Source organism: Pelecanus crispus, chromosome 1 (genome assembly GCF_030463565.1).
Source record: "Pelecanus crispus isolate bPelCri1 chromosome 1, bPelCri1.pri, whole genome shotgun sequence".
Taxonomy (NCBI): domain Eukaryota; kingdom Metazoa; phylum Chordata; class Aves; order Pelecaniformes; family Pelecanidae; genus Pelecanus; species Pelecanus crispus.
Genome location: NC_134643.1, coordinates 152,032,989 through 152,051,214, shown reverse-complemented (window position 1 = coordinate 152,051,214; position 18,226 = coordinate 152,032,989). Strand labels below are relative to the sequence as shown.

Sequence of the window (18,226 nt, the reverse complement as noted above, 5' to 3'; positions counted from 1 at the left end):
GGCCGGCCCGTGGCAGGGGCTCTCCCCCGCCCGCCGGTGGGTGCCGGCCGGCCTCGCCCAGCACCCCGCCGCGGGGGGGCTGCTCCCCGGGGTGCGGGGAGCCCGGGGACCCGCCGGGGGGGGCGCGGGGGGGGGGCTCCGCGCCGGGGACCCCGGGGTGCGGGCGCGCCCCGGGCACCGACCCGCGCTCCCGACGGCGGGGGCGGCGCGGGCGCGGCGCTGCGGCGGGGCCGCGCCTGGCAGCGGCGGGGAGGCAGCGGCGGGGAGGCAGCGCCGCCGCTCCCGCTCCGCTCCGCAACTTTCGGGCCGACGCCGCCCCCCTCGCCCTCCGTGCCCCCCCGCCGGCGGCTGGTAAGCGCCGGGCTTCCCGCGCCCGGCCGGGACGGTGGAGGCTCCGGTGGGGAGCCCTGCCCGCAGCCCCCCCCCGCCCAGCGCCCCGCACATGGCCGCGGGAAACTTTGGCGGGCGGGGTGGGGGCAAGGCCGGGGGCGCGGCGGGGCTGGGAAGGGGCGGCGGAGCGGGCGCGGCCGGGCAGGTGCCAGCCTGCGCGGAGCGGTGCGGAGCGGGCGCGGCCGGCGCGGGGCGCAGTGCGCGGGCGGCGGCGGAGCGGGGCGGGCGGCGGTCGCCGGGCGGCTGCGGGCGGGCCGGGGCTCCGCGTAGCGCGGAGGGGAGCGGCGGCCCCCGCAGTGCCCGGTGCGGAGCGGCGCGGAGCGAGCGGGACCCGCCGCGGGGCAGCGCGGGGAGCGGCGGGGGGGCGGCTTTTGGTTTGGGCTTTTGCTGCGCCGGCGGGGCGGGGAGAGTAAGTTGCTGAGCGGTGTAGCGCGGGGGGCACAGGCTTCAGGTGGAGAATCCAGGCGCCCCCCTCTGGGTGTGTTTCGGGGGGTTGTTTGGGGGCTTTGGTGGTGGTTTTGGTTTTTTGGGGTCTGTTTCTGTTGGGTTTGTTTTTTTTTTTTTTAATAGGGCACAGAGGAAAACGTTAGTGCACAATGCTGAAATTGGTGATCTGGTCTCTGAGGCAGGTATCCGAAAAGCGGCAGTCGCTGGAGCAGCTACATTACTGTCATTCTTGGTGCTAGCGTGAGGTTTATGTGCCTTTGCGAGGAAGGTCACTTTTTATCCCCCCCCCGCCCCCCCTCCCAAACCCACCCTCTTTTTGCTAAAACCGTGCATCAGCAGCATGAATTCCAAGAAACAGTAGGTGTTTCTTGGCATTCCAACTGGGATTTTGGAAAGGGAAGCCGGGTATTTAATGGGAAAAAAAATTGCGATGGAAGGAAGGGATGCGGAGGCTGCACACAGCCCTGGGTTTGCAGGCATGTGGAAGTTGTTGAAATAGGTAAAAGGGTCGAAACTGGCATTTGGAATACGGTGACTATTTCTTTAGTTACTTATACGATGGACGAATATAGGGGAAAACTGGGCCACTAAGAATTTTTCCTGTGTTGTAGTTTGCTGTCAGCAGAAGGTAAAACCCGTCCTTGAAGATATACAATTTTACATAAACAGCTGATGTTTACATAAGCCTAGATAAGTTTGTGAAAAACACAGATAGCAGAAGATGCGGTGCTAGCTGAGCTCGGCTATCCTGCTGTTTGTCCATGTAATAATTTCTCTTTTTTTTTTTGTATTGTTGCAGCGTAAGAACAAAGTGAGCAGCTGCACCTTTACCAAAGCAACCACCTGCGTTCCTCCTCTGCTCTGGAATGGACAATGGGATGGCCTCTGGCTTTATCATGATCAAAAACTTCTTCCTCTTCTGCGTTTCCATGAGTTTAGCCAGCCACTTCGGGTGAGTTGCCAGTTGCGTTTGAATTTTTGCTGTGGGGTTTTTAAGGAAATGAAAAACCTTGGCTCCGTGTGGTACGGAGCAGCCGAACAAAACAAGTGGGCTTTGCATTTCATCTTAACGTGCTAGTGTCAGGGGGAAGGGAGCGATTTGCTTTCCTGCTCAAATTTACTGTCTCGTATCGGTTCTTTACGCCCATAACGCTCTTGCGGGAAGGTTTGGGGGGGCACGGGGAGCTCAGACGAGGCCTGCGGCTGCTGAGTGCTCTGACCTGGGCGTAGCACAGCCGGGGGCTGCAGTGCTCCCGGCCCCCGTGGCTGCGACTGAGGGGGGCTTGCACCTTCCCTCTCACCTGGCGGGTGCAGGCTATAGGCAGTAGTGCAAGACTGCAACAGCAGGACTCAGTGCATGCTGCTAGCTGGTACAGGCTTTCCTAGTGAGTAAGCTAAGATCGTGACTGCTCAGAAGGATGGCTGAGTTTGAAACTTGCTGGAATATTTAGAAATTGTGTTTCCCTGAAGCGTATAGCCAGGAATCCTTATTTTTGTTTTGGGTGCTTTCCTGACGGTGGTATTCTGAAAACCGTATTGAAGAAATACTCCTACTATAGCTCTTAGGGGAAAAAAAAAAAAACAAACCCAAACATAAACCCTGTATTTATATGTTGTTTGCCTAAACCCAGAGATCTTAAGAACTTTCCAAAATCGGGCTATGCAATGGAGTCTAGAAAAAGCGTTTCACAAGTCCTCTGGAAACGTAGGTTGATTCTTCTTTGTGGAGGAGAACAATTATTTATGATTTCACCAGAAAAAAATGAATCCTCCCAACGTGCTGATTCACAAGCACACCCATCAGTTCCTTGCTGTAAGAAGATACAAAATGGAGATGCAAATCAGTTTTTGATTTCAAGCAAAGTGATTTTTTTCCAGATTGGAACTAGGAGAAGGACCAAACTTTGAGCGATGACTGTCTATGCTGTAAGCAAAACTTAGCCCTGTCTCCAGCATGTGTCCTGTGTGGGCAGGTGGAAGGCTGTGACCGCAGTGGCATATATGAATGGTTGTAGGGCTGCACACTACAAAGCATGCCAAGAGCTGCGCACCGATTTATTCACCTTGGAAAAGCTTGGTCCTGCTTTCACTGTGGTCTAAGGCAAAACTCTCCCTGGACTTTGTGACAGAAATGAAGAGGGCATAGATAGAGTGGGACTGGTTTTAAATTTGTCTTGACGTGGTTGTAATTTGACAAAGTGTTGCCACACTGTGAAAATCTTGAGGACTATAACCTTAAGTCCTTCCTGATTGTTCATCATCCCTGCAGAAGGCAGCACACTGCAATAGTTGAGCATGACCTGTTTGGTGTGGGGTGTTCTAACTGTGTTACTCCTCTAACAGAAGAGTAGATAGGTGAGGCTGCAAAAAAAGAGAGTTTAACCCTCCCTTTTGACTCCAAAGCAAATAGTGAATCAAAGTCCCAGGTAGGAATTGGTGTGACCTGTAACCTGGCAGATAATCAGAACAGGACAGTTAGGGGAAACTAGGGCACTTGTTTTCTGCGAGTTCTCAAAAAGCTTCTGTGCACTAAAATGAGATCATCACGTAACCTCTCCCCCCCCCGCCCCCCATTTCTGATCTAGTAATTTTAGTCTGGGCCTGCAGAGATAAGCAGCTCCAATTCGCTGAACCATTCACACGCTGCCTTAGGGCAGAATTTTGACCCTGCTCAGAAGACACAGGATGCTCCAGCGCTTCTGTTTCAGAGGCAGAAGCAGTTTCAGAGTGTAATTTGCTAAGTGCTTTGGGACTGAATCTTCAGGACAGAATGGTACAATTTACATGTAGGCTGGTATATTAACTGCAAGAATCTGATACTGATAATACTTGCTGTTGCTACCAGGTCCTTCTTTATTAGCTTCATCCATGTTTGGACTGCACTGTTACACTGCAGTGCATTTGGCAGTGTGATAGATAAAGGTGATTGGTCAAATGAACACAAATTAAAAAGCAAAATACAGTAGGACATTACAGATGAAGGCAGAGATTTGTCTACGATTCTCCACAGTTGTTCCATATTTATATTAAATTGTAAATACAGTTTTTGCTGATATAGCCAAAGCCACCTTGGGGGATTTTGATGCCCAATGCCTGGTAAAATGAACAGGAATTATGTACCTCAGTCTCCTAGGCTGCTTCAGAAATCTCAGCAAAAGTCTGTGATTAATGTTTAACATAAATGTGGAATGGCTATCGAGAGTTATCCACATCAATAGGCGGTAGAGGAGGACTGTAGGCATAGTTGGTAGAAGTTATTTAAAGAAAAATGACTGAATTAAAATTCAAAGATATAGATGAAATGAGAAGAGGATGCGAAGCCCCCCCCGTTCTTGGTGTAACAGTTTTATGAGTCTACTTCTGGAGAACAGTCCAGCACAAGTCAAGGCTTTTTCAAGCTTGCTTGAATTCAGCCTTGAGTTGTATAATGCTTTAATGAGTTAAGGTATTTTACTGAAGCATTTCAAGATAGTTCATGATTGTCTTGAAAGTAAACATTAATAATAGAGCTAGAGAATAATTAAAAGTCAAATATAACTGCGAAGAGTATTTTCAGGTGAGACAAGAGGCTGATTCCTCCCATTTGTTTTATGTGAAGGATTTGCGCTGAATTCAGTCACGGTTTCATGAGTGCGAGGCCCATGGGGTCAGGCTGACAAAACCAAGCAGAAGGCGGGTGCTCTCCTGGCAGGGGGTCAGTGGAAACGCTAAGTAATTCAGACTCTGCTCCCTTCAGACCGATGCCGGCAAGAGCGACGCTGTGAGGCTGAGCATGGCAGTCAGGGAAGGAAATCAGTGTACGCGGGGTCCCGTCCTGCCAGACTCCGTGGGTGCCATGGCACTGCCCAGCCACTGGCAATTCCTGGCCCTCGGGGAGCCCATGCAGTTGCAGCCCTGCGAGGGTTGGCACGATGGGTGACTGCCTGCACCGAAACCTCCCTGACATGAGGTAGCACATGGTGGGCCCCATGCCGGCCATCCTTACTGCATCCTGACTCTTTTTTTGCAAGCCCCAGACTGTCCATGGGGACATCTCTGGGGACATGCTGGTGACGCGCAGTCCCTGTGTGTTTGCATTTTAGACGTGCAATTTCAGAAATCCGTCCGAGAGCCGAAACCAATGGGGACGGATGTTGTTGGTATAACCGCAGTTTATTTGCCATCTGCTAATAATATTTATAATAGTAGAAACACGGAAAACAGAAGATCCCAATTAAATGTAGCCAACGCAAGACTTGTCTGTGCACTGTAAGAATTCAGTCTGTGGCGTGTCTGCAGTTTTACATACTTTTCCACTAGCTCACAGTCCTTATCACTAAGACCATAATCCTGCTATTTAGGCTAAACATACCTCTCCTTCAGGCTGTTATTTCAAGTTAGTCTCTGCAACCTTAAGCAGTTAGTTCTGCTGGGTTATCCCTTTCCAAGCACTTGCAGATGTTAGTGAGTTCTTCCTCATATTTTTAAGACTAATGTAAGAATTATCATATGCTTATGCAGTCATGCTTATCCATTTTTTTTAATTCTGTTTGCCTTTCCTTCTCCATGTCTCCAGATAGCTTTTTGAACCCATTAGACAATTTTAATAATTTGAAAACTAAGTGGGTACCTAGAACTGCTTGGAGGAGGCAGACAGATGTCAGTCAATCCCCCTGCCGAACAGAAAGCTACGGCTTCAGCATCTCTGTTTTGCTTGGCCTGCCGGCCGGCCCAAGAGCAGACACATGCTGGCAGGCCATCCAGCGCGTGCTTGGTGCAGGATCAGCCCTGGCACGAGTTGCCTCCTAGTGAAGCTGCAGGTTGGTGACTTGGGGAGGTGAGAGTACTGGGAGCTGTTTAATTACTGGGAGAAATTCAGGATATTGAAAGGGGCGTTAAGGTGCAAGGGGGTGAGGACGGTAAGATGTCACCCTATGAAAAACAAGCTTTTATTGCACTACTCACAAATTGCTCGTTCCCAGAAGGTAGTAAAATACTGCTCTTGCTAAATAAAAGAATTAAATTATTCTTTAAGGATCTGCCAAGACCATTAAAGTTTCATTATTTTCAGTCAGTCCTCTCCCCTATCCTCATGATGTGGAAGAATTGCATCTTCATTGCACAAATTCACAAAATATCAGCATTTTCGTATCTCAGGAATCTGTAAGAAAGGGGTAGTAAGAAGCTAACTTAGAAAAGTACATCCTTTGACATTTGGCCAGCTGACGGTATCCAAAAGTGTACAAGCGTGTTCTCCACTGTCTTTTCCACAAATTGTTAATTTGTCTGAAGTTCTCGTATAATTCCAATCTTACTAAAGCAAGCTATTGGAAACTCCACTCTTAAGAGACAGAGGAAAAAAATACACCCTTCAGTTGCAAAATACTCCTCAGTTATTTTTCCAGTGTCTCTTACTTTTTTTTTTTTTAAAGTTTGGGGAAAATCATGAAATATCTACCATACATTTTCCTCTTATTACAACTGAGCTATAAATAGTACCTGTCATGATTTTGACTAGATAGCAAAAAAGACAGTGATGTTTAAATTGGTGAACGATGAATTCCTTGGAAGAGGTAGCGGAGAATCTAAATTTAGAGAGTTATTACATTTTACACTGATGGGCCCCTTCTGTGGCTTTTGATTTTTTCAGTCACCCTGAAATTGCAATATTAAATAAATGGGATGAGAAGTATTCCTGGTTGGTTTAGTTTATGTTCAGTAATGAGCTTTAAATGTAATTATCTTTGAATTTTCTTAGCATTTTCCTAAGGTTCTTTTCTAGGTTTATTTTTATCCGTAACTGAAAATGTCTGCTATAAAAACATTGTGGTTGCAGAGAGGCAATAATGTGCTTACCTCCTAATATATTGATAAAAAACTAATCTTTAGCTGTGTGGCAATAATTTGGATTATCACCTGTTTTCTCACTATTCATAGAGCTATAGCATCTAATGTATGCATGTAACTTAGCAAGTACTGTTTAAAGGTCTCATGTCATAAAAGACAACCTCGGCACTTCAAAACGTGAGTTGCTATTTCACCATCAATCTCAAAAATATAAATTAAATGCTAACTTTTCTGTGAAAGAAAAAGCATCCTTTGCATTAATGGCAAACAGTAATCCGTCTACAAATGCAACTTCACACGGTACTGACATTTCTCTGAAATTCAGCATCAGATGCCTTCTTTTTCGGGTGACACGATCTGCCAAATCTAAACTGGATTGCAGTTTTGCAGATGAAGTGCAGACTTTTTATGAGTCTTCACCCTAGTTGTTTCCATCTTTTTCATCTATTAATTAGCTTTTCTTGTGGAGATATACAAGTATTTCAGCCTTTGCGGTGTGTGTACTATTCTTGTGAATGATCTGTATAGCTGGGATAGAAGGAAGCAGCATCAATTACTCTTGTGAGATTCGGAGGAGCAGTTATGAGAACTAAGTATATTTTATCCCATCCCCACAAAAATAGTTCAATGGAAGTCTTCCCTCTGAGTTCAATTGGCTTTGAATTCAGCCATAAGCACTAAAAATAACAAGCCTTTTCAAGAGCAGAGAAACTTGTGAAGCTTTGTATCCTGTGCCCCCAGCACCGTACCTTTGCAATAATCCTGGCTCTGCATTTAGCATCCCTTGTTCCCATCTCCCATTGCAACAGCTACATTTTACCTCTGCGGTCCTTTTCTCCCAGGATCTTTCCTAATCACCCTGCAAGTCTCCTCTATATCTCTTAATTAGCAGAGAGGAGGTGGGCTGGTTTTGCTGAGGCTGTTTCTGAGCAACATGCGTGCTGACTGGCCCAGTCAGTGAGCCAGTGGGAATAGATGACTGCTGACCTCACATTTTTACTTAATGAGGCACTAATTTAGATCGCTCTCCCCTTGTCTAGTCACTGCTTCTCATGAAACTTGTAGGAATGAAATGAAGTTTGATCTCTCTGCTTCTTTGTCAGATGCACTGGAAAGTGAAAACGGGTTCCTGCATTGATACGGTGAAGCAGGGAGACAGCATGATGCATGTCTCTTTCTTATCAAAAAAAGAGGCTAAAATAAATTAGAAAAGTTTAAAATAGTATTCTAGGATTTTACAAAAGTGTTAGTTATGGTCACTGCATATGAAGAACCTCTGTAACTTCTGTCTCCTGTTTGTATTCGTTAGGCTGCTGCTTGTAAATATTCACCTTTACGTGGTGAATCCCTTTGATTACGATTGACAAAAAAGTATACAGTCTTTTGTCTTGAATGGTCTGGCCTGCAAGGATGTCTAATGTTTCTGTAATCAGTTTGCATCTGCTGGATTAACTGTCCTTCATTATAGTCAAACATGTCTGCGATGTTCTCTGCCTCAGTTACTCACTGGATGTTGTGGTCACAGCATAGAAAACAGAATTAATTTGGCCTTTTGACCAAAGAGAGATGGGATGGCCTGAAAAATGGGTGAGATTTGTGGCTACGCCTCTGCCTGCGGTGGAGGGGATCTCCTTGGTGGCCTTGGGCTCTCCAGTGTTGAGCTTGTTGAGGGTTGCAGCACTGCCGATGGCATTCGGGCAGCGAGGAGCCTCCTCGGCCAGGCGTTTGCATGTGCTTCAGCATTCCTGGGAATAGGACCCGTGCCCCCACCGCCCAGCCTTGCCCCCCTTTCCTGAGAGCCTTTGCATTCCTTCCCTTTTCCAACAGAAGCACACAAGCTGTAAAGGGAACAGTTGCAGGACTAGGGGTCCCCATGTCTGTGAGGGGCTACGTGGCCACCAGCAGCTCGTCCTGAGCCAGGTCTCGTGTCACTAAAACTTCCAGACTTATTACAGGGTGTCAGTGAGATCCCATTAGTGTAAACCTTGCGCAGGTCAAACCAGGTTGAGGTCCCATGTCTTTCTTTGTATAAAACCTGTTCTGTTGGGTAAGCCCAACATACACGTTACACGCATTCTGCAAGGCAAGCTGTTCAGAGGGATGATTTGAGGTTCTCTGTTTATTTACTGATTTATTTCCCTGGGGACTTGTAGTAAATAAACATGGATTTTTAAATTTTTTTTTATCTCTGGCTCTCTCGACTGGCTCACACTGAGTTCAGGTTCTTAGAGTGTAAGTGATTCCTGCGTGCTGGCAGGGTGCATGAGGCAGGGTATGGTTCCTAGTGGGGCAATGTGCCCTGTCGCAGCTGGGGCATTCGTTGGCCATTTCAGCAGAGACTGAAACTTGAATAAGCACTGAGTGTGAGCAAACTTGCTGTCTTAAGAGATGCTCGTTGCTTGCTGCAGGTGAAGCATGCTTATAGATAAACTTCTGTGTCTGTTCTTTAGGTAAGCAAAGGCATTAGTAGGCAGGGAATTCTCCTAAGCATCTTTAAATGAAAATCAAATGGACTAAAAATGCAAGTTATAGTTGTGCTGTGGGCTGTGAGCAGCTTCTTAGGTCTGAGCCACGGATAAAATGATGAAAGAAAAGAGAGTTCAGAACAAAAACAAATCTGGCCCAAAAGATATGGAATGAGGCTCACTGCCCATTGCTGTTATTTGCATACTACAAGGGAGGACTAATTTATGCAAAAGAGAGAGGAGGAATGAAGAACTGTGTTTTCTGTACTGCAGTATGTTTTTTCAGATACCCCAGTGATCTGGGTGGGATTTTTGAATGCAATGGGAGTTAGTTATCCTCAAGTAAGGTTAGAGTGCATCCTTTGTTCTGGCAATAAATTACATAAGCTGTGGAAATTAGAAGCTGTTTGGCATGTAAGGATTAAAGAGTACCTTCAGGCAGACTTGAAGGTATGTCCCCAGGCAATCCTGTGCTGCTCGTGCTGCTCCCCTGCCAGCTGATGCAGTTCCCAAAGACTGGAGAGCTAACCCAGGGAAAAATACCAGTAACAGCTTTTGCTGGCCCTGTGAGCTGATCGTGCTCCCTGCAGGGGATGAGACATGCCAGCACTGGGGAAGTGGTGGGGTGGAGGTGGGGCAGGGCAATGTGGGGGACTGGGATCTCGCTGTCCATTATGGGAGGAGGGTCAGTGGGCTCAGGCATCCCCCAATCCAGTGCCCCAGGGCTGTACCTCCATGGCATGGGTCCTTCCTTGGGTCCTCTTCCTCCAGGGAGAGCTATTTATGATTGCTTATAGCAGTGATGAAATTGCCGCAGCTCCCCGTGCTGCTCAGCTGGAGTGGCAGGAGAGGGCAGAGGCTCGGAGGCTCCGTCACAAAGTTCCCTTGAGACTGAAGCCCCTTGAGGCTGACACGGCTTTTGACGTGTTTCTTTTCGTTTGCATAAAATAGCTTCTCGCAAATGCCAACAGCATCAGGAAAAGAGGACGCCAATGATAACATCACTATATTCACCAGGATCTTGGATGGTCTGCTGGATGGCTACGACAATCGGCTGCGCCCGGGACTGGGAGGTAGGATAATGTGTTTGCTGTGGCTGGTTCCCCGCTATGCGGGACCATCGTCTCCATGATGCCCTCCTGAATGAGTACCTGTTCTCGGCACAGGCCTCAGCAAGGGAGTTGTGTTTCATTAGCTAAACGAAGCCCAGAAAGTAGATTTGCCTGCTAGCAAACAGGGCACAATGCAAAGGTCACTGAAAGTCGTCGTCTTTCAGTCACTAAGGTCATCTGAGGGTGGGTTACGAGAGCATGTGTGATGCATTTTTTTCTGTAACTGAATACAGTTTGGGTTTCTTTTCTTTCTGGTGCTCCCTAATGTGAGCGAGACAGGGTGCTAGCAGGTTGCTGCAAGGTTCCCTCACTGGTCAGCACGTATAAGATTATGCCAGTGACAATCTCTGTTAAAAACAGATCCCCAAACAATCCATTTTTAGACAGCTACAGCAAATCTCTATTGATATGTCATTTTGATAACCTCTGCCGCAGCTATTTTAAAACCGTAACATGTGAATAGTTCCTTGCCATCCTAACCTTGTTGAGCCCTCCTTCAGCTCTCTATCCCCCAGATTTCTCTTATCGTCTACCCATGTGTAAACCATCTGTTATGTTTCTTCCTGGCCCTTTTTTAATCTGGCTACCCCCACCCCTTCCTCGTGAGACCAACACATTGCTTTCATCCCTTTCTCTCCTTCTTCTCTCACTTTACACAGAGATGCTTGAAAATAGGGCTCGATGCTCCTATCTTATGTAACAAACTTCTGAAATTTCTGCCCTTAAATTAAATTAGTCCTGGATTTGAAAAGATGCCAGAAGGACTTAGAGTCTTGAGGGTAGAATTAATTTCACCTAACTTTGGACATCTATAATAGATGTCTGAAATTGGGCAGATCACCCAAGCCAGCGGAGGGGAATAGGTCCTTCCAAGCTACATTTCATCTCATCCTATAGCAAGTATTGAATATATGCTGGCAATGTGTGCTCATAGCCCAGAATGCAAATTGCATCCTGGGCTGCATCAAAAGCAGCGTGGCCAGCAGGTCGAGGGAGGTGATTCTGCCCCTCTACTCTGCTCTTGTGAGTGCTGTGTTCAGCTCTGGGGTCCCCAGCATAGGAAAGACATGGACCTGTTGGAGCAGGTCCAGAGGAGGGCCACAAAGATGATCAGGGGGCTGGAGCACCTCTCCTACGAGGCCAGGCTGAGACAGATGGGGTTGTTCAGCCTGGGGAAGGGAAGGCTCCAGGGAGACCTTACAGCAGCCTTCCAGTACCTAAAGGGAGCCTACAGGAAATACGGGGAGGGACTCTTTATCAAGGAGCATAGTGATAGGACAAGGGGTAACATTTTTAAACTGAAAGAGGGTAGATGCGGATTAAAGAAGAAATTCTTCACTATGAGGGTGGCGAGGCACTGGAACAGGTTGCCCAGAGAAGTTGTGGATGCCCCATCCCTGGAAGTGTTTGAGGCCAGGTTGGATGGAGCTTTGAGCAGCCTGATGTAGTGGAAGGTATGGAAGGTATCCCTGCCCATGGCAGCGGGGTTGGAACTAGATGATCCCTTCCAACCCAAAGCATTCTGTGGTTCTATGTTCTATGATCAAAACCTGTTGGTCAGAGGAATTGCACCCTTGAAGGGCCTGTTTCTTACCACTGATTATAAGAAGGGGGCCTGGGCTCCCAAAGGTTGACAACTGCGTTTGATCAGGGATGAAATTCCTCCTCAAACATTTTTTTAATTTCAAGCTTTTAGGGATTTTTTGAGTGATTCAGAAATTGTTAATAGAGAAATGCATCACACGCACGCATTTGCATCTTAAAGCAATTACTAATGCAGAGCCTATATTTGTTACAGAGAGAATAACTCAGGTGAAAACAGACATCTATGTTACCAGTTTTGGTCCTGTGTCAGACACAGAAATGGTAAGTTCGAGCGCGTGGCTGCCAACTCCATTGTATTTACTTTGCTAAAGTCATTTTTGGAACCATCGCTTCTATTCAGATCCTGCAATACCACGACTGTTTCTTTGTGCCAGGAATACACCATTGACGTTTTTTTCCGACAAAGCTGGAAAGACGAAAGGCTGCGATTCAAAGGGCCTATGCAACGCCTCCCTCTTAACAACCTGCTCGCCAGCAAAATTTGGACCCCAGACACTTTTTTTCACAATGGCAAGAAGTCTATTGCTCACAACATGACAACCCCAAACAAACTTCTGCGCCTGGAGGATGATGGCACTCTGCTGTATACCATGAGGTAATAACCGGGATCAATTTCTTCTGATGCTGATTCCCAACTAGCTCTGCAAATACTTGTGGGGAGCGTCACTTCCCCCACTCCTAGTAGAGCTGGGCAACCAATCTTCCACACATATTTATGTGAATATAAGAAAAATGGAAAGCATGATCGCTGCCTACAAGTACCAATTAATTTGTAGCTTCTGAATACTGCTAGCGCTTAAATATTTCCTTTGATTAAATGGAAGGCATATTCTCAACAGATTTGATGATTCAGTCCAGCTTTTTTATGAAGAACTGTTCTCTCTTACTGTTTGTATTTGCAGCTGCAGTGCTGATTGCAGGAGAACTGTCTCCAAAGGCCAGAAACTGAGATCTTGTTCTGGGGTAGTACATCTTGAATCCTTGAAGCTTTTATTATTATTTTTTTCGATTTCACTAATAGTGCTAAAAGGCAAATCATCATAGCGATAAATGAAATAAGCTAGCGGCACTGTGAAGCTGCTTTAGCAAGTACTTTCCTGAAAACAAAGCTGGCACATTATATTGGTGGAGAAGCAAATTAGTGTCTCAGATCTTCAGGATCGTGCTCCTCATCTGATTAGAGCATACTGTCAAGCTTCATCATTGCATAACCTAGATATAAGATACAATATCGGTGGTGTTGGAGGCTTGTCTGAAATTCTTCTCAGGCCAAATCACACATCAGTGTACGGCAATTTGCTCATTGAAGGTAATTAGCCTGTAGTAATTAAGACTGCCGTCTGCCTTCAATGGGGTTTTCTCTAAGAGCATAGTCATATGGACAACACTTGAAAAAGGGATGAAAGCAAAAACCTACCGAGCAACAAAGTTGCTCCGAGCTTTTCACATACGAGCCCCAAGTGGTGCCCAAGACCCAGCAAAGCGGTCGGGAGCCTGAAGTTAGGTGCTGAGATGCCCGGGTTTTCAGCAGGTGGCCCCCAATGAAGGGAGGGGACAGCTGAGCTCCCGCCGTGCCCCGTCCCGCTGCAGGGCCGGCTCTGTGGGGCAGAGCAGACAGCCACCCGCTGCTGCACGTTGGGAGGGTGAGCCCCGAGCTCGCTCCCAGGGACCCGTGCTTAAGACTTGTTGGGGCTCAAGGGGATTACACTTTCATATGCTGGCACCCGGTGCTTCCCAGATTTTGTTTCAGGTGTTTTCGACCTGTTTCATTTGTTTGTTTATTTTGGCTCTAGTCTTAAATCCCTTCTTCTGAAAGGAAAAGAGATTTAAGAGAAGTAAGGTGTCCTTACATAAGTCCTTACAGCTTTAGACCATCACCGTTGTAACTGCACTAGCACTAAAAAGACTTAAACGTGATAGAGATCATGTTTAAAAGAAGGAAAAAAAACCCTCATTTTCTCTTCTACTATGTGTATTGCTGCTCTTACTAGTCCCAAGTGATCTCCGCAATAATAAACTGAAACAATGTGAGGGTACACATACACACTTAAATGAATAGAAGTCAGAATAACTATCAGACAAACTTATTTTCACAAAAATACTTGTAACTCTGGCCTTAAAACCAGTCTCACTGCTGCTAGGACTACACTAGTACCACTCCAGAGACTGCTGCAGAGGCAGTTCCCTATTATCTGTGTAAATTACTTGTGTAAGTACAGTCCAGATCAGGCTCACAGTCAGCCTGGAGCAAAACATTATGTCGTGTGGTGGATTCGCAGCTGGCGTGCTATTTTTGTGCAAGCTCTGGGTTTTGCAGTGTTCAAGGAATGCAGCGAAGCAGCAATTCATGAGGCAATGAGCTGAGCCACCCGAGGTAGTGGAGCGAGACCTGGGGGAGCAAGCCCCTAGGTGAGCTTGCCGCTGAATCTGAGTTACTCTGTGGAGGTGCCTCTCCTGTGGCACAGTATTGTCACATTAGGTGCCACAGGCTATAGGTATACTGAGGAAGAGGCAATGCCCTGCTCAGCATATGCAGCTGGAGAAAGATTTGGCTTTGACACTGACTTTCTCATCGTCCCACTCAATCCCTTTTCCCCTGCTTTTCACAGGGGGAAAGCTCTTTGGGATTGATGTTTTTGTAGGCTACAGAAAGACACAGAATGCTTTTGTAACCTAAAAAACATGCAACATAACTTTTTTTTTTTTAGTAGAATATTGTATGTGGGTGTGCATGTGTGTGGATATAAATTCCCACTAACCATGGTGTATGTGATTAGAAATGGAGCGCAAAGCTTTTTAAATAGCTTGCCTTCCACTATTGCAAGTAATAACTTTAAAAATAAGAGTGTCTATGCTATTTTGCTTAAACACAAGTCAGGAGACTGCTTTTGTAACGTGCATGGAGCTGTGCTACTTTAGGGATAGCAGTTTTTCATGATGGGCGTTTCAGCAGCATGAGTGATGCTCCGCTGCGAGGTGGCTTGAGGATCATAGAATGATAGAATGCTTTGGGTTGGAAAGGACCTTTAGAGATCATCTAGCCGAACCCCCCTGCAGCGAGCAGGGACAGCTTTAACCAGATCCCATCCCAACCTGTACAGAGGTGGCTGTGACATGCAGCCAGCCCCTTCATCTGCTGCCCAACCCTTTCCAAGTCCCCATGAAGGTGACAGCTCATAAACGCTACCCAGCATGGCTTTCTGTGAGAAGATAGACGGCGTTGGGCTTTTTGAGGGGAGAGCTGCTTGTCTCGGTGGCGGTGCACTGGTTGAAGATGCTGGGTCTTAGCTGGGGCTTGAGCCCCATCTCCTGTAGCTCCTGTCAGGCTTGTTCGATTCTCAGGGTCTGGGGATGTGGAGACAACCCTCTGTTAGCTCTGCATTCCCCTCGTTTCCAAGGAGGAATTGCGAGCTTCCCAGACTGTACGTAGGAGTAATCCGTGCAGGGAGGATTGGACCCTCTGTCATTGACAGAGATGCCTGAATTGCTTTCGCAACCTCGCATCTGGCTGCCTGAATGAAGAGGAGGAAAGCAGCCGAGCCGATGCTGACCTTCCATCTTATTTGACTTCCAAATATACCAAGTATGATCAGCTGAGCAAACTTCCAGCTTTAGCACTTGTCAGTACATACATTTTCATGATACATGTGTTTACTTATAAAGGAAAATGTATTCTTTGCATATTTCATTTGATGATATGTTGTCTAGGTTAGAAGTTGATGGGATATATGTTGCTAGGGAAATCTAATAAATGGGCTTCTATATACGTGCAGCATTAAAACCCTTCTGCATGAATATAAGAACACAACATTCTCTTTAGACAGATTTCATAGGCAGCAGCGTTCTCTGCAGGGAACGACTTAATAATTCTGATGTCTTTGATTTGGTAGGCCCTATTTGTTTTATTTCACTAATGTGGTTTACATATGATACACTGCTGAATTGAATGTTGCAAATTCTTTTTCTGCCCCTAGAGGGGAGTATTGTCCGTATCGCCACTTTTAAATAATTTCTTTTTTTTTTTGTAAGAGCACTGTGGGAAAAAAGCACTAGCAAATATACTTTGTATTTCCCTAATCTGTATAGAAAATAGCTTTGTGAAGGGAGGCAGAAAGTTGATTCTTTCCCTTTAAGCATTTATAAAGATATTTAGTTTATCTTATCTCAGAAATAAATGTTGTAAAAAGCATAAAGCTCATTTGTTCCATGAAACTATTCTGAAAAATGGGGACAGTAGTTTAAGAAACATTTTCACGCTAAGAGATCCAAAATGGCTCAGTGAGCTGTATTTTTTCTCTGAGTAGAAATTGGCTGTAAAGACAGAAGCTCTGATAAACTTTGCTGTAGGATGCCAGAAAAAAGCTGTGAGTCTGCCTTTTTCTTTTTCGCCAGAACTTGTATGAAATAGAGCATGCTTACTAGAGCTAAATCTTTGGACCATAACTGAACTTTTGGCCAGCAGTTCGTAGGGAATTTTTGACTCTTTTCTGTCAGTTTGTAGATACCGAAAAATCTTTTTGTGTCATCACAAGGCCTAGGCTCCTTGGAGCCCCACTCTCGACATCATTTTGAAAGGACCCCAAGCCACTTTGGCCACCACTAGGGCTTCCAGGCATCTGATATAATTTGGGATTTTAAATACAACGTGGTCATACATCTGAAGAGTGTACAAACAGATTTTTCCCATGTTATTATGGCAGCTGAAGGTTGCCTGAGATCCTGAGAGTGTATACAGTTGAATCTGTGCCATTAATCTGCAAATGCATGATTTATCAGCTGGAGACTGCAAGCATTTGTCAGTACAGTGTTTAAGAAACTCCAAAAATTTTAGTACAGCCCTGAAATACAGTTATCTTTACCACTCCTGGAAGACATTTAAAATTCAGATGGCTATCCACTTGATGGCAGCATAACCACGCTGCTTGCTGTTCTGTAGCGAATACACAGGCTTATCTAGGCTAAAAATACTGCCTCTTACATTAGCACTGAGCATTAAAATTGTATGTGCAAGGGTACACATGTCCTGGGTGCATGTTAGCACAAAGTCTGCTCTTACATGAAGCACTTAATTAGCAAGCTAACCATTTTATGCTGTAGAGCTATTGATTATAAAACCAGTTGGCTGGAAGATATGGTGCTGTTTTCAAGACTTCCATTGGAAAAGCCAGGTTTTGTTTACTTAGCTTTTTTAAAGGGAAAATTATTCTATGAAAAATGTGTGGGTTCTCAAGCACTGACTTTGCCAGAAGGCAGCCTTTCCCAGATGCAGGTTTGCTTGTGTGGCCCGGAGCAAGGAGTGACCAGCAAATCTAAACTTTAAAATGAACCCTTAGTTTTCAGTCAACCAGCCGTCTAGATGGGAACATTTCTGTTCAATTTGCATACGTTGTTCTTCTTTCAAAGGGAAGATTTCATTTATGCATCCATTTATATTTACAGAAGGGGATCTGGCAATGCTTTTGGGCATTGTATAAATATTGCAAAACTAATTAGGAGCTATCAAGCCATACAAATATGCATTTCCTTTCCCCGTGTTAGACTTGCTGCCTTTTCTTTCATATTCAAGCTTCAAACTGCCTGAAGCTGGAAGAAAAAAAATAATTTCTTCACATTGGGCTGGATCTTGCAGAGTGATGAAAAACTGCCATGGTGGCATGGACTCTCAGCTGCTTTTCATCAATTCAGATTTTGACAGAGTGAGAGAAAATAGGGATATATGAAGTGAAGGACCCTTCCCTGAGGATAGCAGCAGGATTCTTGTTTTAACACCAAGCCTATTGGTTCCTGTCTCTCTCCTTTGATTGCACACTGCCCCATTTTGTAAAAGTTGTCCTTCAAGGAACCGAGATTTGTTGTTTTGAAAAATCCGTGGCTGGAGTTACCCACAGGGAGAGAAAGCTATCAGAGGAGACTGTGCTGTAATACATTCAAAATGGGCAATTATGACCTGCCCAAGTATAGTCCTTATGTAGAGTGCATGACAATAGCCTATTCTGCTGGTAATAAAAGTGGGCAGAGCCCCACAGAGATCTCCATCACAGAGACAGGAATTCGCACAGCAAGGGCAGAATTGATTAAAAGACAAAACCCAAACCAGAACCAGCCTGTCCTTGGATGAGGGAGATGTTTGCCTGGACTTTGAGGGGTTACAAAAAGTCCAACTTTAGTTCCAGGTCTGTGCTGAGCAGACCCATCTTTCCCTTGGGGTTAGCTGGTACACTTTCTGCCAGCACAATTCCCTTGTGCTCCCCCTGCTTTATAAGCACAAACTGGTCCAGGTATTGTTCACTTCTGCAGACGGGATGACCTGATGTCCCAGGTGTGCATGGAGGGGATGGGGTGACCAGACAGAAGCAGTGCCCTGACAGGTACCCCCCAAGT

At 46.1% G+C, this 18,226-nt stretch overlaps 2 protein-coding genes across 2 annotated transcripts in view; one reads left to right on the top strand and one right to left on the bottom strand.

The window, feature by feature from the left end:
* Nucleotides 1-18,226, bottom strand: part of GABRB3 (gamma-aminobutyric acid type A receptor subunit beta3) — a 193,179-nt gene that overhangs the window by 144,498 nt on the left and 30,455 nt on the right. The gene's annotated exons all lie outside the window — the stretch shown is intronic.
* The window catches only part of GABRA5 (gamma-aminobutyric acid type A receptor subunit alpha5), a 54,135-nt gene continuing 37,612 nt past the window's right edge, over nt 1,704-18,226 (top strand). Inside the window, exons 1-4 of the mRNA XM_009478649.2 lie at nt 1,704-1,789; nt 10,080-10,201; nt 12,039-12,106; nt 12,220-12,440. Of these exons, the coding sequence (XP_009476924.1) occupies nt 1,704-1,789; nt 10,080-10,201; nt 12,039-12,106; nt 12,220-12,440 (497 nt within the window). The remainder of the gene's footprint in view (nt 1,790-10,079; nt 10,202-12,038; nt 12,107-12,219; nt 12,441-18,226) is intronic.